Source organism: Osmerus mordax, chromosome 6 (assembly GCF_038355195.1).
Source record: "Osmerus mordax isolate fOsmMor3 chromosome 6, fOsmMor3.pri, whole genome shotgun sequence".
Lineage (NCBI taxonomy): Eukaryota > Metazoa > Chordata > Actinopteri > Osmeriformes > Osmeridae > Osmerus > Osmerus mordax.
The window spans coordinates 21,636,185-21,658,409 of record NC_090055.1 but is presented as its reverse complement, the minus strand read 5'-3'; the positions used below and the strand labels follow the sequence as shown (position 1 = coordinate 21,658,409).

The 22,225-nt window shown below is 49.5% G+C and overlaps 1 protein-coding gene across 1 annotated transcript in view; it reads left to right on the top strand.

Moving 5' to 3' along the window:
* The window catches only part of tgfb2 (transforming growth factor, beta 2), a 36,069-nt gene that overhangs the window by 10,386 nt on the left and 3,458 nt on the right, over positions 1 to 22,225 (top strand). The window contains exon 2 of the mRNA XM_067238606.1: positions 15,399 to 15,562. Coding sequence (XP_067094707.1) covers positions 15,399 to 15,562 — 164 coding nt within the window. The remainder of the gene's footprint in view (positions 1 to 15,398; positions 15,563 to 22,225) is intronic.

The following is a 22,225-nucleotide window of genomic DNA, read 5'->3' as shown; positions in this document are numbered from 1 at the left end:
CGTTGTACGGTTTAAGCTGAAATTAATTATTTTCATGAACAGATTGACAACGTTTAGGCTGTGGCAATGAAGTTCAGGTTAGTAGTTAGATAGACTTTTGATTTAAGTAAGGAGAGTGCCGAACATGTTCTGTCGCCGTTTGACTTCCTAAACAGCTGTTTAGTGTAGATGTTTTTGTAGTGTGCCAAAGGTAGTCACGCGTGTTTTCGTGACGTTAGTGACGCAGTGACGTTAGTAACGTCAGTGACTGTGGCTAGCAAATTAGCCACCGTTAGCTTCACTTTTCGCCACAAAAACTTAACTTAGGCCTAAACCATGCAATGGTACGTAAATTCCAATAGAAGCAACTCAATCGCTACCAAGACGAAACTTTTGGTTGGTTTGTGTCTGTGTGTGTGTGTGCAGATACGTGTGCAGATGTGTTTGTGTGTGTGTGACAGAAATGACTTGTGAAAACGGCCAAAAACATAAAGACTAACAAACGGGGGGAGCCGAGTCCAGTTCTGGAGGTCAGGTTCTGGAGGTCAGGTTCTGGAGGTCAGGTTCTGGAGGTCAGGTTCTGGAGGTCCAGTTCTGGAGGTCAGGTTCCGGAGGTCAGGTTCTGGAGGTCAGGTTCTGGTCTCCATCACACCAACACACCCAGAGGCTCTGGACTGGGGTTGCACTGTGTGTGTGTGTGTGTGTGTGCAGGTCTGAGTGTGTGTGAGTACAGGTGTGTGTGTGTGCAGGTCTGAGTGTGTGTGAGTACAGGTGTGTGTGTGTGCAGGTCTGAGTGTGTGCAGGTGTGAGTGTGTGTGTGTGCAGGTGTGAGTGTGTGTGAGTACAGGTGTGTGTGTGAGTGTTTGCTGGTGTGTATGTGTGTGTGTGTGCAGGTATGTGTGTGCAGGTGTGTGTGTACTGTCTCTTTCCTATTTCATATGTTCCAATCCTACTCTCCTCCTCTGTGATGGAGGGTTAGGGTTAGGGATGGAGGGAACATGTATTGAGTTTTTTGTCTGTCTGACTGTCTGATTGTCTGTCTGCCTGTCTGTCTGACTGTCTGTGTGTGTGTGTGTCTGTCTGTCTGTGTGTCTGGCTGACTAAGTGACTTACTGAATGTCTGGCTATTTGGCTGGTAAAGTGACTTACTGACTGGTTGTCTGTCTGAAAGACTGACTGGCTGGCTGACTGACTAGTAAACTGACTGACTGGCTGACTGACCGGAGGAATATCTTGCTGGCTGACTAGCTGGCTGGCTGACTGGCTGGCTGGAGGACTAACTAACTGGCTAACAGATTAATCCAGTCTGCAGCATTGAGCTTCTGCCAAGCAGCATTGCGTAACTGAGGGAGAGAAAGAGAGAGCAAGGAGGAGAAAGAGAGATAAAGAGAGACAGAGAGAGAGAAAAGGAGGGTTCATCCAGTGCTGTCCGTGTTGTTCAAGGCCACAACAGCATCAACAACCTCTGGAGTAATGCTGCTCTACTGGGAAAGCTGCTCTCTCCTGACTCCCTGCTGCTCTCTCCTGACTCCCTCTCACTGCTGCTCTCTCCTGACTCCCTGCTGCTCTCTCCTGACTCCCTCTCACTGCTGCTCTACTGGGAAAGCTGCTCTCTCCTGACTCCCTGCTGCTCTCTCCTGACTCCCTGCTGCTCTCTCCTTACTCCCTCTCACTGCTGCTCTCTCCTGACTCCCTGCTGCTCTCTCCTGACTCCCTCTCACTGCTGCTCTCTCCTGACTCCCTGCTGCTCTCTCCTGACTCCCTCTCACTGCTGCTCTCTCCTGACTCCCTGCTGCTCTCTCCTGACTCCCTCTCACTGCTGCTCTACTGGGAAAGCTGCTCTCTCCTGACTCCCTGCTGCTCTCTCCTGACTCCCTGCTGCTCTCTCCTGACTCCCTCTCACTGCTGCTCTCTCCTGACTCCCTGCTGCTCTCTCCTGACTCCCTGCTGCTCTCTCCTGACTCCCTCTCACTGCTGCTCTACTGGGAAAGCTGCTCTCTCCTGACTCCCTGCTGCTCTCTCCTGACTCCTTGCTGCTCTCTCCTGACTCCCTCTCACTGCTGCTCTCTCCTGACTCCCTGCTGCTCTCTCCTGACTCCCTGCTGCTCTCTCCTGACTCCCTCTCACTGCTGCTCTCTCCTGACTCCCTGCTGCTCTCTCCTGACTCCCTCTCACTGCTGCTCTCTCCTGACTCCCTGCTGCTCTTTCCTGACTCCCTGCTGCTCTCTCCTGACTCCCTCTCACTGCTGCTCTACTGGGAAAGCTGCTCTCTCCTGACTCCCTGCTGCTCTCTCCTGACGCCCTGCTGCTCTCTCCTGACTCCCTGCTGCTCTCTCCTGACTCCCTGCTGCTCTCTCCTGACTCCCTCTCACTGCTGCTCTCTCCTGACTCCCTCTCACTGCTGCTCTCTCCTGACTCCCTGCTGCCCTCTCCTCACTCCCTCTCACTGCTGCTCTCTCCTGACTCCCTGCTGCTCTCTCCTGACTCCCTGCTGCTCTCTCCTGACGCCCTGCTGCTCTCTCCTGACTCCCTGCTGCTCTCTCCTGACTCATTTACATTCACATTTATTCATTTAGCAGACGCTTTTATCCAAAGCGACTTCCAAGAGAGAGCTTTACAAAGTGCATAGGTCACTGATCATAACAACGAGATAGCCACAAAACATTGCGAGTAACCAAAACATGAAGCACACATTGTGAACAACCAACGTAAGTGCAAAGGGAAGAACCATAAGAGCATGTAGTTAAACAAGTTACAATTAAACAACATGAACTGCTATAAGTGCAAGTGTACCTGTGAAAAAAAAAAGAAACAAAGGAAAAGACAAGCAACAATAATAAAAAAAACAATATATCACAGCGAGTACAAACCATTTTAAATCAGTTACCACTAACCACAAGAGCAACAAGTCTCTGAGCAAGAGTCATTGTGATCCTTGAGGAAACTAACATCGGGTCAAGCGAACCATTCCGAAGTACCGTTGTAGTCCCGGAACAAGTGCGTCTTGAGCCTTTTCTTGAAGGTGGAGACACAGTCAGTGTCTCTGATGGAGGTGGGGAGTTGATTCCACCACTGGGGGGCCAGACAAGAGAAGAGATTGTGTTGGGACCGGGCGGTCTTGAGCGGTGGGACCACCAGGCGGTTGTCTGAAAAAGACCGTAGGTGATGGGTGGGGGTGTAAGGCTGCAGCTGAGACTTGATGTAGACGGGTGCAGTCCCGTTCACTGCTCGGAAGGTCAATACCAGGGTCTTGAATCTGATACAGGCCATGATAGGTAGCCAGTGGAGAGAGATGAGGAGCGGGGTAACATGGGAGTGTCTGGGTAGATTGACTCCCTCTCACTGCTGCTCTCTCCTGACTCCCTGCTGCTCTCTCCTGACTCCCTCTCACTGCTGCTCTCTCCTGACTCCCTGCTGCTCTCTCTTGACTCCCTGCTGCTCTCTCCTGACTCACTGCTGCTCTCTCCTGATTCCCTCTCACTGCTGCTCTACTGGTAAAGCGTGAGTGAGTGTTGGGGTGTGGTGGCAGTGTGTTGGGGTGGTGGCAGTGTGCTGGGGTGGTGGCAGTGTGTTGGTGTGATGGCAGTGTGTTGGGGTCTGGTGGCAGTGTGTTGGGGTGGTGGCAGTGTGTTGGGGTGGTGGCAGTGTGTTGGGGTGTGGTGGCAGTGTGTTGGTGTGATGGCAGTGTGTTGGGGTGTGGTGGCAGTGTGTTGGGGTGTGATGGCAGTGTGTTGGGGTGTGGTGGCAGTGTGTTGGGGTGGTGGCAGTGTGTTGGGGTGGGGTGGCAGTGTGTTGGGGTGGTGGCAGTGTGTTGGTGTGTGGTGGCAGTGTGTTGGTGTGATGGCAGTGTGTTGGGGTGTGGTGGCAGTGTGTTGGGGTGTGATGGCAGTGTGTTGGTGTGATGGCAGTGTGTTGGTGTGATGGCAGTGTGTTGGGGTGGTGGCAGTGTTTTGGGGTGTGGTGGCAGTGTGTTGGGGTGTGGTAACAGTGTGTTGGGGTGGTGTCAGTGTGTTGGGGTGTGGTGGCAATGTTTTGGGGTGTGGTGGCAGTGTGTTGGGGTGGTGGCAGTGTTTTGGGGTGTGGTGGCAGTGTGTTGGTGTGATGGCAGTGTGTTGGGGTGTGGTGGCAGTGTGTTGGGGTGTGGTGGCAGTGTGTTGGTGTGATGGCAGTGTTTTGGGGTGTGGTGGCAGTGTGTTGGGGTGGTGGCAGTGTGTTGGGGTGTGGTGGCAGTGTGTTGGTGTGATGGCAGTGTGTTGGTGTGGTGGCAGTGTGTTGGGGTGGTGGCAGTGTGTTGGGGTGTGGTGGCAGTGTGTTGGTGTGATGGCAGTGTGTTGGTGTGGTGGCAGTGTTTTGGGGTGTGATGGCAGTGTGTTGGGGTGTGGTGGCAGTGTGTTGGGGTGTGGTGGCAGTGTGTTGGGGTGTGGTGGCAGTGTGTTGGTGTGATGGCAGTGTTTTGGGGTGTGGTGGCAGTGTGTTGGGGTGGTGGCAGTGTGTTGGGGTGTGGTGGCAGTGTGTTGGTGTGATGGCAGTGTGTTGGTGTGGTGGCAGTGTGTTGGGGTGGTGGCAGTGTGTTGGGGTGTGGTGGCAGTGTGTTGGTGTGATGGCAGTGTGTTGGTGTGGTGGCAGTGTTTTGGGGTGTGGTGGCAGTGTGTTGGGGTGGTGGCAGTGTGTTGGGGTGGTGGCAGTGTGTTGGGGTGTGATGGCAGTGTGCTGGGGTGTGGTGGCAGTGTGTTGGGGTGGTGGCAGTGTGTTGGGGTGTGGTGGCAGTGTGTTGGGGTGTGGGGGCAGTGTGCTGGGGTGTGGTGGCAGTGTGCTGGGGTGTGATGGCAGTGTGTTGGGGTGTGGTAACAGTGTGTTGGGGTGGTGTCAGTGTGTTGGGGTGTGGTGGCAGTGTGTTGGGGTGTGGTGGCAGTGTGTTGGGGTGGTGGCAGTGTGCTGGGGTGTGGTGGCAGTGTGTTGGGGTGTGATGGCAGTGTGTTGGGGTGTGGTAACAGTGTGTTGGGGTGGTGTCAGTGTTTTGGGGTGTGGTGGCAGTGTGTTGGTGTGATGGCAGTGTGTTGGGGTGTGGTGGCAGTGTGTTGGTGTGATGGCAGTGTGTTGGGGTGTGGTGGCAGTGTGTTGGTGTGATGGCAGTGTTTTGGGGTGTGGTGGCAGTGTGTTGGTGTGATGGCAGTGTGTTGGGGTGTGGTGGCAGTGTGTTGGTGTGATGGCAGTGTTTTGGGGTGTGGTGGCAGTGTGTTGGGGTGGTGGCAGTGTGTTGGGGTGTGGTGGCAGTGTGTTGGGGTGTGGGGGCAGTGTGCTGGGGTGTGGTGGCAGTGTGCTGGGGTGTGATGGCAGTGTGTTGGGGTGTGGTAACAGTGTGTTGGGGTGGTGTCAGTGTGTTGGGGTGTGGTGGCAATGTGTTGGGGTGTGGTGGCAGTGTATTAGGGTGTGGTGGCAGCAAAGTTGCCTTACAGCAGGGTTGAGGGACCAAGTGTGTATCCGTGGGTGGAGCTTCCACATGTGCTGACGTGTATGTTTGCATGTGCAGTTATCTGTGCATAATGTGTAAGTGTGCTGTTTTTGTGTGTGTACGTGCAAATATGTGTGTGTGTGCAGATACATTATGTGTGTATACAGATGTGTGCAGATATGTGTGTGTGAGTGTGTGTGCATGTGTGCAGATGTTTGTGTGTGTGTGTGCATAAATGTGTGTGTGTGCAGATAAGTGTATGTGTGTACAGATATGTGTGTGTGTGCATGTGTGTGCACAAATGTGTGTGTGAGTGTGCATGTGTGCAGATATATGTGTGTGTGCAGGTATGTGTATATGTGTACAGATATGTGTGTGTGTGCACGTGTGTGCAGAAATGTGTGTGTGTGCAGTTATGTGTGCAGTTTTGTGTGTGTGTGTGCAGTAATGTGTGTGGGTGTTGTTATGTGTGTGTGCAGTTATGTGTGTGTATGTGTGTTTGTGTGTGCATTTATGTGTGTGTGTGCACTTATGTTTGTGTGTGCAGTTATGTGTGTGTGTGTGCGTACGTGTGTGTGTACATGTGTGTGTGTGTGAGTGTGTGTGTTGCTGGGAAGAAGGCTGAGAGGACTGGCAGGCCTGGGTGGAGGCTCTACAAAGCACTGGCTATTTTTAGTCCCTGGATTATGTGTGGAGTTGTTTTCAATTTGCTATTGGCAGGTGACATCCACAGGCACCCAGACAGGAGAGAATCTCTCCTTTCTACCAACTACCATCTCAAACTCCCTTTCACTCTCTCTACCTCTATATCTCTCCATCTCTCTCTCTGTTCTTCTTCCCAGTCCATCCAGCAAGGCACCCTCCCCTCCCTGTCTCTGTGTAGTCCTCTCAGAGGGGGAACAGGCTGTGCCTTCCCAGGTCTAGCCCAGGGGGAATCTGAGAGCATGTCTTACAGAAGTGAGAAATATTCCAAAGTAGGTCACATGCTTTTCTCTCCTGTCTGAACGGGAGCCTGCAGTCAGAGCGTTTGGTCTCAGTTTCCATTTTCAAATGGTGAAAGTGACTGAGGTAGCGAACAGTTGCATCCGGTAATTTTTCAAAGTAATACATTTTGACTTTTCGGGAATTTGAATAAACATTTGGATATTTTCCTCATAATTCATTGGTTGCTAGTCCAGTCCAACATTGAAGACAAAGAATATCTGCTCGTAAAATACATACCACTTAATGTCATATTTTATGAAAGCCACATGTTATGCTATTAAGGTCTCCACAGTAACTGAAATGTTTTAAAATTACATATTGTATGTGTGTGTGTCCGTGTTTGTGTGAGTTTGTGGTTTGTGTGTCTGTGCTTGTGATTGTGTATGTGTGGCTATGAGTGTGTAGGTGCGCATGTGTGTGTGTATCTGTTGCTGTGTGAATGTGAATGTGTATTCGTGCCTGTGTGTGTGTGAGAGCATATGTGTGTGCCCTGCCAACCCTGCAAAAACAATTACAGGTGCTCTTTTGATTTCATAACAACCAGGAAAGATGGTTCAATAATTTCATTTCAAAGTGTTTCATTTAGACCTGGAGGTTTTCCCAGTTCAACACAATCCTCTGAATCTGTGTACCTCTTTCATCCTACCTCTTACCCTCACCCCCAACCCTCTACCTCCTAACTCCTACCTCTTTTCTACTACCTCCTACCCTCACCCCCCTAACCTCTACCCCCTACCCTCTACTTTCTTCATCCTACCCCCTACCCTCTACCTCCTACCTCCTACCCTCTACTTTCTTCATCCTACCCCCTACCCTCTACCTCCTACCTCCTACCTCCTATCCTCTACCTCCTACACTCTACCCCCTACCTCCTACCTACCCTCTACCTCCTACCCCCTACCTCCTACCTATCCTTTACTTCCTACTCCCTACGCTCTACCTCCTACCTTCTACCTCCTACCTACCCTCTACCTCCTACCCTCTACCTCCTACCCTCTACCCCCTACTCTCTACCTCCTACCTCTTACCCTCTACCTCCTACCCTCTACCCCCTACTCTCTACCTCCTACCTCTTACCCTCTACCTCCTACCCCCTACCTTTTACCTTCTACCTCTGTTGTCTAGGCAGAGGAGTGATTCATGGTCTGGGTATTGGTGGAGAGAGAACAGGAAAAATCAGTTTCAGTGCTGAAAGACCCTGATTGAGATGTGGAAATGGGAGTTGGAATATTTTCTTTCTAGAACTGCTACAAAATCACTTAGCTGGCAGAAGCTGGACATCTGTAGAAGTGAACCCTGCCTAAACCACCACACACTCTGCCCAAACCAAACAGTTCAACGTTAAATAGTTTGTTCCTCTCTGCAAGCTCAGATGTTTGCCCACTGCAGGTGCCTCACTGGACAGATCTCAGACATAGGGTTAGGCTAACCGCTCCTGAACTACGTGTCGTTGGAGACACGTGGAGAGATTATTTGGCTGAGGAAAGGACAGTTCGGTTCTCTCCCACCTCCTCAAAAACGTACTGTAATTGAGAAGCTGAGGTGTGAAGGTCTGCAAAGGAAAGAATGCTGATACACTCACAGGTCACAGCACAAGAAGTAGGGATGAGTCACAAGAAGTTGTTGTGTGGGGTCAGGGGAGGTCAGCTGTGTAGACTAAAGGATTCTGCGAGAGGTCATGTTGGCATGAGTCCCTGTTTAGATATGACAAACACTGGAAAGGTTGTGACCCTGGTTTCTAAGTCTTGCTGAGAAGATGCTTCTTAACGGCCAGTGTGTAAACACAGCGTGCTAGCAGGAACTAGCGCGCTAGCAGGAACTAGCACTCTAGCAGGAACTAGCATTCTAGCAGGAACTAGCATGCTAACTGTTTACTCATGGGAAAGGAGTGTTATCTCATGTTCAACACAGCTGTGTTGGGAGTGAGACCAATTCAGGCAGGGAGGGCTTACATGAATGAAGGCCTGGCAGTCGACGCACACACACACACTCATCTTCTCAGGCCAGAGGAGATGGGGTTCAGCAGGGACGGTGTTTAACTGACATGGCCTCTACTGCGTAGCCAGATAAACAGACAGACAGACAGGGAGTTACGTAGATAGGCAGGCAGACAGGCAGGCAGGCAGAGATACAGGCAGACATGCAGGAAGGCAGGAATGAAGGCAGGCAGACAGACAGACAGACAGGCAGGCAGGCAGGAATGAAGGCAGGCAGACAGACAGGCAGGCAGGGAGGCAGGCAGGCAGAGATACAGGCAGAGATACAGGCAGACATGCAGGAAGGCACGAAGGAAGGCAGGCAGGCAGACAGGGAGGCAGGCAGGCAGGGAGGCAGGCAGGCAGAGATACAGGCAGACATGCAGGAAGGCACGAAGGAAGGCAGGCAGGCAGACAGGGAGGCAGGCAGGCAGAGATACAGGCAGGCAGAGATACAGGCAGACAGACAGACAGGCAGACAGGGAGTTGGCTGATGTTCCCCAGACTTCCCAACACCACATCTTTACCATGTGTGTGTGTGGGGGGGAAGTGTGTGTTTGGGGGGGGGGAGGGGGGGCAGTGCGTGTGTGTGTGTGCAAGAGAGGTAGCCCAGCTGCAGTTGAATGTGTCCAGTGTTGTGTTTAAGTGTTTAAGTACAGCAGGCCCATTCATGACAAGATGTGTTTCAGAGGCGTGTGTAAACACCACACCCACCCCCCACCCCCCCACAACCCCCCCCCCCCCCACACCACATCCCCCCTCCACACACACACCCCCACACACCCTCCACACCCCTCTCCCCCACACACACCCTCCACACACCACATCCCCCCTCCACACACACCACATCCCCCACCCTCCACATACACACACACACCACACACCCCCACACACACACCCTCCACACCCACACACCCCCACACACACACCCTCCACACACACACCCCCCCCACACACCACATCCCCCCTCCACACACACACACCACACACCCCCACACACCTCCACACACCACATCCCCCCTCCACACACACACACCACCACACACACCCTCCACACCTCCCCCCACAAACACATCCCCCCTCCACACACACCACGTCCCCCACCCTCCACATACACACACACACACACACCCACCCTCCACACACACACCCCCACCCTCCACACACACACACCCACCATCCACACACACCCTCCACACCCCCCCCCACACACACACACACCCCAAACACCCCCACACACAAACCCCACACACACATACACCCCACACACACACCCACCCTCCACCCCCCCCCCACACACACACACACACCCACCCCACACACACACCCCCACTCACACACCCCCACCCCACATGCCCCCACCCTCCACACACCCCCCCACACACACACACCCCACACACACACACCTCCACACACACACACACTGAAGTGCAACCTACTCTGTTGATGCACAAGAAGGAAACTGGAGAGAGACTAACAGAGGAGAGAGTAGTTGGTCTTGGTTCATCTGCCCTTCTGGTCACTCTGAACTGGTCACTCTGAACTGGTCACTCTGAACTGGTCACTCTGAACCAAGTTGGTGTTGGCTCGGCCACAGCGCTGGTACCCACCAGAAACAGCAAGCGAGGAAGAGAGGCTGAGAGTGAGGCTAAGAGGCTCAGAGAGAGGTTGAGAGAGGGAGAGAGGCTGAGAGAGAGGAAGAGAGAGGGAGTGAGGCTGAGAGAGAGTTAGATAGAGGGAGAGAGAATGAGAGAGTCTGAGAGAGAGGGTAAGAGAGAGGATTGCGCACGCTGTGATACTTTAGTTTACGTCATATTTACAAAACCTGCAGGTCATCGGGTTATCAGCGCCTTTCTCCGCCCGCTATACCGTACATTGCGAGCATTTAAACGCGCAATTGAATGGGCCTTCTTCTCTCTTTCTATCATGGATCAGCCACCAAAGTCAAAACAGCCATGACTGTTTGAAATGATCCTGATGTCAATATTTGTAATGTAGCAAGGAGTTTAACAACTGCTGGAATGGAATCTGAACGCTGAGTCGGAGATTCGATGTAATCTTTGATTTCTTCCAGTAGGCCTAAGTGTAATATTGCATGGCTGCTTAATCTGTAACGCGTAATGATTTCGTGTTCACGCAACTCAAAAAGTGTGAACCTTGTGGCAAAAATCCTTTGGCCTATGTCTTCGTCTTGCCTGGTTACGGCTGCCATTTCACCAGGAGGAATATGCGCATCCTGGTTTACTCCTGCTTTTAACAGGTGGAGAATTTTCACCGCAAAATAGAGGTGCGCTTTCACAGGCGTTTTTTGTACATATCACGGAATACATAATTAGGCGCACAACCAAGCTAAACCTTGAGGGTTTAGGTTGGTTGAGGGGCAGTTCTATGGGCATATGTGAAGCCCTCTGTGACATGCTTGCGTGTAAAAAGGGCTATACAAATATATTTGATTTGATTTGACTTTACGCATCCCCTCCCATCTCTTTATGGGAAACTCCCCCTTTCCCCTTGACCCTCCCGTGAATGCATATGCATGACACGGAAAAGCGCAATTTGCCATTTTCAGTTCCCGCGACAGGCAGTCTGCGCTTTTACCTCAGTGCGGCATGTTTGTACATGCCATGCTTTTATGCGCAAATTGCAAAACAAATACGCCTGAAGTGGGCGCAAAAGCGTTAGTACATGAGGCCCTAAGAGACAGGGAGAGAGGCTGAGAGAGAGGGTGAGAGAGAGGGTGAGAGAGAGGCTGAGAGAGAGGGTGAGAGAGAGGCTGAAAGAGAGGCTGAGAGAGAGGCTGAGAGAGAGGGAGAGAGAGAGGTTGAGAGAGAGGCTGAGAGAGAGGCTGAGAGAGAGGGTGAGAGAGAGGGTGTCGGAGAAATTTAAAATGTAAGGTTATATTCTGAAAATACTGGTGCTAGCATTCCTTTGTCAGCAGAGAACCCTCTCCCCACATGACCTATAGATGACACTAGGCTTACGTAAACAAACTGACCTAGCTTGACCATTATCATACTAGAGGTGCAATAAACCTTATCTGTGTTGAGTGAATCATATGGTCAAGCCTAGGGTCGGAGAACTCTGTAAGTTTCCACGTGCACGCGCACTATGTCTCTGGGATTGATCATATTGACAGCTGATATGCTGAGGAGGGGACTTCTCACCAATAAATGGTCTTACCTGAAGACTTTTGAACCAGACAAACTTTGTAGCACAATGGCGTGTGATGTTTTTGTCTCCTTGTGGGCCGGCCGCAAGCAATAAAGCTTTCTTAAACTTGTTCACCGACTGACTGTGCAATGCTTGATAGATTAATAATTCTGACAGAGGGTGAGAGGGAGAGAGGCTGAGAGAGAGGGTGAGAGAGGGAGAGAGGCTGAGAGAGAGGGAGAGAGGCAGAGAGAGAGGGTGATAGAGGGAGAGAGAGGCTGAGAGAGAGGGAGAGAGGCTGAGAGAGAGAGAGAGGCTGAGAGAGAGGGTGAGAAAGTGGCCGAGAGAGAGGCTGAGAGAGAGGGTGAGAGAGATGCTGAGAGAGAGGGAGAGAGGCTGAGAGAGAGGGAGAGAGGATGAGAGAGAGGGTGATAGAGGGAGAGAGAGGCTGAGAGAGAGGGAGAGAGGCTGAGAGAGAGAGAGATAAAGAAAGAGTGGGAGAGACTGATAGATGGAGAGAAGGGCAGTTCTGAGAGAGGGCATTGGAAGGTATTTCATGGGTGAATGTGAACGGCTAAAGTATGCGCTACACAAATAAGGTCAAAGGTGAAATCAGACACAGTGTCGCTTCCCATGAAGAAGAGCTCAGCCAACCAGCAAGCTCTACTGGCCCTGCTGGGAAACATGACTCATCAGCAGGAAATCATTTGCATGATTCGTGAAGACAAGCTGGTCTCAGCTGGTCCTACTGTATGGTTGGGTAACGTTACAGCCATCAATTTAGGGCACAGGGACCCCCTCCCACCCAGCAGGGGGTGTGTGTCAATGTGTGTGTGAGTGTGTGTGTGTGTGTGTGAGTGTGTGTCAGTGTGTGTGTGACAGTGTGTGTGTGTGTGTCAGTCTGTGTGTGTGCTGCTGACAAACACTCACCACCACACATATGGCTCCCAGCACGGCTTCCTCTGCTTCTGAGAGAGCTGGGCCTGTCAAGCTCACCGCGCGCTCGTCAGACACGTTACTACGGCTGTGTGGAGGAAGCTCCTGTCTAACAGACACCAACACACACATGGTTCTGGGTAATGTGTGAGTGTTACTAAACTACTGTGCTGGCTGTGTGAAACAATGCTAGCTGGCAAGCTGGCAACCAGCACAAAGAGTGCTATCTGGCTAGCCACACACAGAAAGCTAGCTTACTATCTGGCTAGCCACACACATAACGCTAGCTCACTAGCTGGCTAGCCACATACAGAACACTTGCTCACTAGCTGGCTAGCCACATACAGAACGCTAGCTCCCTAGCTGGCTAGCCACACACAGACCGCTAGCTCACTAGCCACATACATAACGCTAGCTCACTAGCTGGCTAGCCACATACAGAACGCTAGCTCCCTAGCTGGCTAGCCACACACAGAATGCTAGCTTACTAGCTGGCTAGCCACACACAGAACGCTAGCTAACTAGCTGGCTAGCCACACACAGAACACTTGCTCCCTAGCTGGCTAGCCACACACAGACCGCTAGCTCCCTAGCTGGCTAGCCACATACAGAACGCTAGCTCCCTAGCTGGCTAGCCACACACAGACCGCTAGCTCACTAGCCACATACAGAACGCTAGCTCACTAGCTGGCTAGCCACATACAGAACGCTAGCTCCCTAGCTGGCTAGCCACACACAGAATGCTAGCTTACTAGCTGGCTAGCCACACACAGAACGCTAGCTAACTAGCTGGCTAGCCACACACAGAACACTTGCTCACTAGCTGGCTAGCCACACACAGACCGCTAGCTCACTAGCTGGCTAGCCACATACAGAACGCTAGCTCCCTAGCTGGCTAGCCACACACACAACGTTAGTCACAAAGAACACTCTGCTTGAGAATGTGCATGCTGTGCGTGTGGCTCTACAAGATGGTAAACCTACTCTTAAAGGGGTCATTTACTGATTTTATAGGGTATTTCACACTGTTCCTTAAGGTCTCCGAATAGGGTATGTAACATTGGTTGGGCTGAAAATGGCCCGGGTGCTGTTCTATGCGCCCTAATGCACCCTGTGAAATAGTCCTGGAATAAAACGAGAGGTTTTCTCCCTTCTATGGTATGCTCATGAATATATAGATAAGCTGCGCGCTGATTGGTTGGTTTACAACGAGCGAAGCAGCGGAGCAAAGACGCAACACGGCCAAACATGTATCGTGAATTGTAGATTAACATGACAACACAGGTTATTCAAATGAAACACAGTCAGGAAAATGAAATAACGTTAGCCTTATGGCCAATAAACGAAATCATCACACATTCTACCTATGCAAGATACAGGTGTGGTGCTAGATCATTGACAGGGAGAGCTGCGCAATTATATTATATATAAATACTATTAATAAATTAGCAAAACTTGGCCCCTTGTGATGCTAATTTAAATGGAACTGCAGTTGTGCTAGCTGCCATCTCTGCATCCGCGGAAAACGCATCAGCGGACTGCTCCATGTCAGACTCCGTACAATTAACATCTGATTCTCCGATCAGATTAGCCAGAAATTATTTTTGGGGGTGCTATCAGGGGGGTGCTTTGGTCTTTCTTGGGGGTGCTGAAGCACCTGCTAGCCCCTCCCTAGCACCGCCCATGGCTAATACAGGAGATGTTAGCATTGCTAATAACTGTTAGTGACAAAATCATACTTACAGCTTGCGATTGTGATGAGCATACGGTCGGAACAGCACCTCTTTTCAGCAACAGCGGCTTAGCAAATCCTGCTTTAAATTGTCCAAGGTTTTCAAAACTGTCTTTGGCGAAATGATTCGAAACTTTCTTCAATGTAATTCCCGTGGAAGTACACAGAGCAGCGCGCAGCTAAACTAGTGCCTGAGATCTACGCAAACTCTGAGATTGGGGCGTGACAAAGGTACAGACCAGAGCCAAAAAAGGTGGAGCCACCGAAATGATGTCAACTTATAGGAAAGAGGTGTCAATGGACTTTGAGGTTCACTGTATGTCCATTTTACCCACTGAACTGTCGTTATTCAACTATGACCAGGTAAACTCAGTTTTGCAGTCAAATACCCCTTTAAAACATCACTTCTACAGTGTAGCATCTCAGCCATGTTTTAAATGTTTTCTTGAGGACATTACAGTTCAGTCAAGACACGTGATTGATTTCACCATTTATTCATATACATGAAAATAGGTTTGACTTTGGCGGAATGGATGTACATGGGGAAGCGCTCCCTGCCTTCACTGCAGCATGCATGACATGAGGCAGGGAGCAACAAGTTAAATCCCCCACGGGGAGAACAGACAGACAACATGGGGGAGAAGGGGATGGTGGTGGGTGGCAGCAGCGCAGAACACGTGAGCGTGGGCACGTGTGTGTGCATATGTGCGACTTTGTAGTGCCGCCTATCCAAGCTAAACCTATGGGCTGAGTACAAAGCGATGTGTGATATGAAGCATGCCGCCCGAGTGCCAGAGAGACTCATTAGCTTCGCTCATTAGAGAGTCTCTCCTCTTACATGAGCCTTCCCAGATCATTTCTTTTAGGGTTAGGGCTAGATGGAGGTTTCATGGGATTAGGACACATGCAGTCAGGCCCCCACCTCTGAATAACACACACACACACAGAAAGCAGCATTAATGCATTTTAGATTTTTTGTTGCTACTGTGTTGATGTTGCTTGCCTAAGAATAAGGTCATAAGAATGTCTTTATGATGTCACTGTCCTTATGATGTCACTGTCCTGATGATGTCACTGTCCTGATGATGCTACGCTACACAGTTCATGTGACTAATATGTGTGTGTGATACTGAATGTGAGTGAATTGTCCTCAGTAGGAGAGTAAAACGATGTCTTGTGTGTGTCCCAGACGTCATTTCTCCCACCAACTACAACCCCTACTTCAGGCGTCTGTCGTTTGACGTGTCGTCGCTGGAGCAGAACGCGTCCAGCCTGGTGAAGGCAGAGCTCAGACTGTTCCGCCTGCAGAACTCCAAGGCCCGCGTGGCGGAGCAACGCATCGAGTTGTACCAGGTGGGCTGACGCACACTCAGTGCTTAGGGCGCTTAAACTGACAGAACCAGCAGAGTTCAGGGCACTGAAAGTACCCGGATGGCGCACTGCAAACGGTCAAAAAATGCAGTGTACAACGATGGACACTACTCGCCCTAAACGGGCGCCATCTTGGCTACGTAGCGGAAGAGGAGGAGCCCTTTCGGCAGCTTTTCATTTCATTTCTAAAATAATGGCGGACGAAATGACTCGCGAGCAGATTTGAGTCTGTCACTTCTGCCAAGTGTTTAACGTAAGTGTTCCATTTCCATTTTTACTGTATTGCAGTGCACTGCGTAAAGTGTTCGGTAATAGACACACCCATATATACACACCAGTGTTGGGTACAGTAGTCAGACTACTTTTGTTAAGTAACGAGTAACTTAACGCGTTACTTATTTAATTGAATAAATCCATTACTAGTTCCTTGTTCAAACAAGTAACGCGTCTTTTAGTCCAGCAAGCCCTCAGCATGTAGCTAAAAGTCTAGGAAAGTTGATGCTACTTTTCGCTAGGTACCTACGAAAATGTCTTCATCTGCTCGACAAGTGGTTTCTCCTTCGTTATTTTGGTGAGCAGTCTCACGAGCCCAATTTACCGGCTTCATGGAGCCGACCAGCTAAATAGTTATTTAAGACTTGCATGTAGCCTACAGTAGGCCTACGTAATGTCACATTAAATTATGTATTTGAACTCAAGCTTGTGTGGTGCGTCGCTGTATCGTTGCAATGGTTTAGGTTTATATTACAGTAAGTAAAATTGTCTGGTTCAGTACATAAGTGAAGTGAACACCATTTTGCTACCATATACCTAGCTATAATTGGGTGTGCTCAAGCCTTTGGCGAGAGCACAACCTTTGTTCTCTCACATATATATTTATTTATTTATTTTCGCCCCCCTAAGGATCAGTCAATATTTGGACTACATACACAACGGCGGTGTCAAAAGGTTCGTCTTGGTAGCGATTGCGTTGGTTGTATTTTTATTTACGTTCCGTTGCATGGTTTAAGTAGAAATTGCGTTTTTGTGGTGAAAAGTGAAGCTAACGGTGGCTAATTTGCTAGCCACAGTCACTGACGTTACTAACGTCACTACGTCACTAACGTCACGAAAACACGCGTGACTACCTGTAGCAGAACATTCGTTTCACATCTGTTAACTTGGGGGATAGCTAGGCTAACTATAGCTTTACTGCAAGGCAGCTGCAGGAACGCCACAAGCAAAGAGGCCAGGGTGATAACTATTTACTCATTTTACTTTGTGATGTGAAACACAATTATGAAATGTAATGTACAATATTAGCTGATATTATTAAGGAAGTAGGCCCACATCTACTTTTGGAAACGGTAGTCTACTATTTCACTGAAGCATTAGCATCATGACATTAGCCTCTGTTGCCCGGGCAACACATACTACAGTGGTCTATGATGCATCTGTTTTCAATCTTTAAAATAAACATTCCTCACAAATAAATTTTCGTTGTAGGATTTATTATGACATTACATTACAAGTAAACGATTTGTGGGTGAAATTATCATTACCTGTGGTTTCAAACCAGTGTTGCTCACTGCAATGCTGTAGCCTACGCGAGACACTACAAAAACATCTACACAGCTGTAGGAAGTCAAACGGCGACAGAACATGTTCGGCACTCCCCTTACTTAATCAAAAGTCTATCTAACTACTAACCTGAACTTCATTGCCATCAGGCTACATGCCTGAAAATATCACGAGAAGGGAAAAACTTAAAATGACGTTTAAGTCATAGAGATTAGGTCCATTTTTACACCGGTCTGCCAAATTTATTCGTTTTGATTCAACGATGAGGCTGCCTCTTGCAGGGGAAATGAGAAGACATCTATTTCATTCTACACTTCACTCGTATTTTCAGTTGTAAATGAGCAGCAAAAAAAAATTCCTTTAAATCTATTTAATCTTTATAAATAATAAGTATGCATTTTCATATAAAATATACAGAAATCAGTTGTAAAAATTTCATTCAAAAATGGACCCCTGTGCAACCGACGCAAGCAAGCACACCCTACAATTTCCCCAGAAATTGTACCCTCTCTAGTTAGCTTTGTTTTGCTCCTAGATTCAGACCTATCCCCGGTAAATTGTAGAGCTAGCTAACTACTAGACTTCTGCCCTGCATTTTACAAAATTATTTATTGATTAAAGAGTTCCTTGATTCAAGAACTTACAAATATTGTTTTTCATTATGGTGAATTATTACCTTGATCCGTCTTGCTGTATAATGAGCATTGATCTGTTATATGCGAGTGACACTGAATATTCAGTACAATATGTGCTATTGCTGAGGTCAACCCATTAAATGTGCCTTCTGGGCATAAGAGTGACCAAGGTGAATTGTCTTAGAAATAAAAGACTTTTCTTAATGTAACGCGAAAGTAACTTAACGCCTTACTCTCTACAGCAAGTAACTAAGTAAAGTAACTAGTTACTTTACAAGGAATGTAACTAGTAACTGTAATTAGTTACTTTAAAAAGTAACGTTACCCAACTCTGATACACACACACACTCATATATACACGCACACACACTCATATATACACATACACACACTCATATACACGCACACACTCTCATATATACACACCCACTCATATATACACACAAACACACAATCATATACACACACACATTCATATATACACACAGGGCATGACATTAGCACCCGCCCACCCGCCCAATGCGGGTAGAATTCGTCTGTGACGGGTAAAGCAGTCAGTCTTACTACTAGCCACTTTGGCGGGTGGAATTCTATATCTCTATTTTTTATTTTATTGTAGCAGGGCTGCCAACTCTCTCGCATTTCAAACAATTCACACGCTCTCACGCCACACATTGTATTTCTCACGCTGAGAAGGAAACGACCAAGTAGTTCTGCTAACGTTGTAACCAGTAATGGACGAGGTGCAGATACACTGAGTGAAGCAACACTCAAGCTCACGACGCGCGAACACGGAACACCCGTGAAATCTCGTCTCGGGACTGGGTTGCATTGCGTAGCAAAATTTGGGTTGGCCCTGTCGCGGGGTGGAACGGGAGAGGGAGGGTTTCGACGCACCAGTTGCTAATCAGGCTGAGCGGGGCTGGAGATACTTGTTTTTACTAAATAATAAAATATATTTTTGTACGTCGGCCTTTACTAATCTTCTGTGTTGCCTTGTGCCGAGATCTAAACCCTGCACGGGTGGAGCCGGGTTCACTGTAATTGTGACAGCCCCACCAAATCTCACTCCAAGGTTTTTTGAAAAGTTTGCAACCATGTTGTAGGCTAGTCTTCTCAAAACACATCTAAAATAATAAACTCATTGCAGGGTTCTCAAGCCTCACGCATTGACCATGAGACACACGCATTTCAACATTCATTCTCGCTTTCACACATACTGCAAATGTTTACTCCTTGACAGGTCTGCAAACACCTTTGTAAACCGAGATTTGTTAAAACGTTTACAAATCGAGGCGACAAAGCGTTTGCTGACCTGTCGAGGAGTAAACATTTGGTTTCTTATATACTACAACAATACGTGGGAAGATCCCAAATCAAACACGTCGAATCTGGAGCAGACGCCATGTTGTCAGAGCAATCAGCTGCACTTGCACTGGTGACGTCACTACATCTCCAAGGCAACATATCAACAACATCAATTCGTCTTCTGTCTGCTTCAGATACTTCTTTAAAACGGGAAGCGATTGCGGGGCGTTTGCGGACCTGTGCAAAAACCGTATTTAGTTGTTTTAGTTTTTTGGGGGGCTTTTTAGGATACTTTGTTGCCGAGCAGATGCAACGTTGTTAAGGTCAATGGCTACATCTCCAAGGCAACCGCTTGTTGCTAGGTCCGTAAAACGTTTATTTACCTCTGCGAACTTATTTATTAACTTTTGAGAACGTCTTCTGGACCAATAGGAACAGCGTATTGGTCCAATTATTACACTAGTATATAAGAAACACAAACATACAATATAAGATAAACATTTGTTTGTAGGAAATTTGGGAATCAGAATTGATTAGACAAAAATAATGATGTTGTTTATAAAAGTTGACAAAGTTTTGCTTGTGGGTTTTTTCAGTTTAGTTCATATATTTTGTACATGTACATTTTATCATCTTTATTTGGGTGTTGACAATGGTCATTTACATGTGAAAGTATTGTAAAACTAGTTATTCAAGTCAATTGTAGCAAACCGTAGTCAACTTTAATCAAATAAAACTTAATTTCCCAACAACAAAATTGTGGCTAATGAAATTACTGAGTGGCTAGTAACTTTGGAAAACCACTAGCCACAGTGGCTGGTGAGAAAAATGTTTTATGTCAAGCGCTGTATACACACACACATACTCGTATATATATACACACACTCACAAATACACGCATATACACCCACACACTCATATATACACACAAACTTATATATACACACACATGTACACACACACACACACTCATATATACACACACACTCATATATACACACACATGTACACACACACTCATATATACACACAAACTTATATATACACACACACTCATATATACACACAAACTTATATATACACACACATGTACACACACACAGTCATATATACACACAAACTTATATATAAACTCATGTACACACACACACACATATATATACACACACACGTATGTATACACACACATTCATATATACACACACACTTTGGAAGGAACAGAAGGGTAAAATTTAAGAAGCCACTGCAAATTTTACCCTTCTGTTCCTCACTTAAAACGGTCCTACTCAACTTTTTAAAAATATGTATTTATAATACCCAGAGCTGTATATTCACACACACACACACACACACACACACACACACACACACACACACACACACACACACACACACAGTAGCTAACCAGCCAGCCTTTCTTATCCCACCCCATCCAGCCTGCCTGTCTAGGTCCCTCCCAGCCGGGGGGAGGGTGGAGTGGCGGGGTGTGTGTATGTGTGTGTGTGTGTGTGTGTGTGTGTGTGTGTGTGTGTGTGTGGGGGGGGGGGGGGGGGGGGGGGCAGGGCAACGGCCTTTGGAGGGGGGGGGGGTGACAGCTGGACCAAACAGCTCCTGGCTTGGATGGGGGTTCAGTCACGCAAACACACACTGGGAAGTATGCGAGGGAGGATAGATGGACTGCTGGGGACTTGATGATTGTGAGACCCTCCCCTCCTCCCCTCCTTCCCCTCCCCTCCTCCCCTCCTTCCCCTCCCCTCCTCCCCTCCTCCCCTCCTCCCCTCCTTCCCCTCCCCTCCTCCCCTCCTTCCCCTCCTCCCCTCCTCCCCTCCTTCCCCTCCCCCCCTCCTTCCCCTCCCCTCCTCCCCTCCTTCCCCTCCCCCCCTCCTTCCCCTCCCCTCCTCCCCTCCTTCCCCTCCCCTCCTCCCCTCCTTCCCCTCCTCCCCTCCTCCCCTCCTTCCCCTCCTCCCCTCCCCTCCTTCCCCTCCTCCCCTCCTCCCCTCCCCCTCCCCTCCTTCCCCTCCCCTCCTCCCCTCCTCCCCTCCTTCCCCTCCTCCCCTCCTCCCCTCCTTCCCCTCCCCTCCTTCCCCTCCCCTCCTCCCCTCCTTCCCCTCCTCCCCTCCTCCCCTCCTTCCCCTCCCCTCCTCCCCTCCTTCCCCTCCCCTCCTTCCCCTCCTCCCCTCCTCCCCTCCTTCCCCTCCTCCCCTCCCCTCCTTCCCCTCCTTCCCCTCCTCCCCTCCTTCCCCTTCCCTCCTCCCCTCCTCCCCTCCTTCCCCTCCTCCCTTCCTTCCCCTCCTCCCCTCCCCTCCTTCCCCTCCTCCCCTCCCCCTCCCCTCCTCCCCTCCCCTCCTCCCCTCCTCCCCTCCTTCCCCTCCCCTCCCCTCCTCCCCTCCTCCCCTCCTTCCCATCCCCCCCTCCCCTCCTTCCCCTCCTCCCCTCCCCTCCTTCCCCTCCCCTCCTCCCCTCCTTCCCCTCCCCTCCTCCCCTCCTTCCCCTCCCCTCCTTCCCCTCCCCTCCTCCCCTCCTTCCCCTCCCCTCCTTCCCCACTCAATCACTCATCCCCTGCTAACTGCAGATATTCATAACTCATTTATAAAGGCTCTCAGAGAGGGGGGCTGGGTGAGGAGGGGGTCTTGGTGATTATGGCTCTAGTCCTACCTCCAGCCTAACCCTCACCTCCAGCCTCAGCTCCAGCCTCTAATCTAGCCTCTAATCCAGCCCCAGCCTCAGCAGCAATGTTTTATACATTAGGGAGCTTCAGGCCAACATAAACACAAGACGGAGGAATAACAGCCCTCCCTCCACACCTCCTCCCTCCCTCCATCTGGCTCCTGCTCTGCTCCTCCCAGGGCTGACTAATCGATCAGTGAGAAGCTGAGACCCAAGGGGGGGGGGGGGGGTTACAGACCTGGGCAGTTGACCCCAGAGTGACACTGAGGACACAACGGTATTTCTCAGTGGTTAGAGCATTTGAGTGCAGATCCAAGAGGTCGAAGGTTCAAATCCCCGTCTGTAAACTGCTTGGCTAAAAGCATCTGCTAAATGAATATGTTACATTACAATCGGTTTTCATCCTGACGGGCTGGTGATTGGTAGTTTCTACTCCCAGTCTCAACTGTGATTGGTCTGTTCTACTTATCAAGGG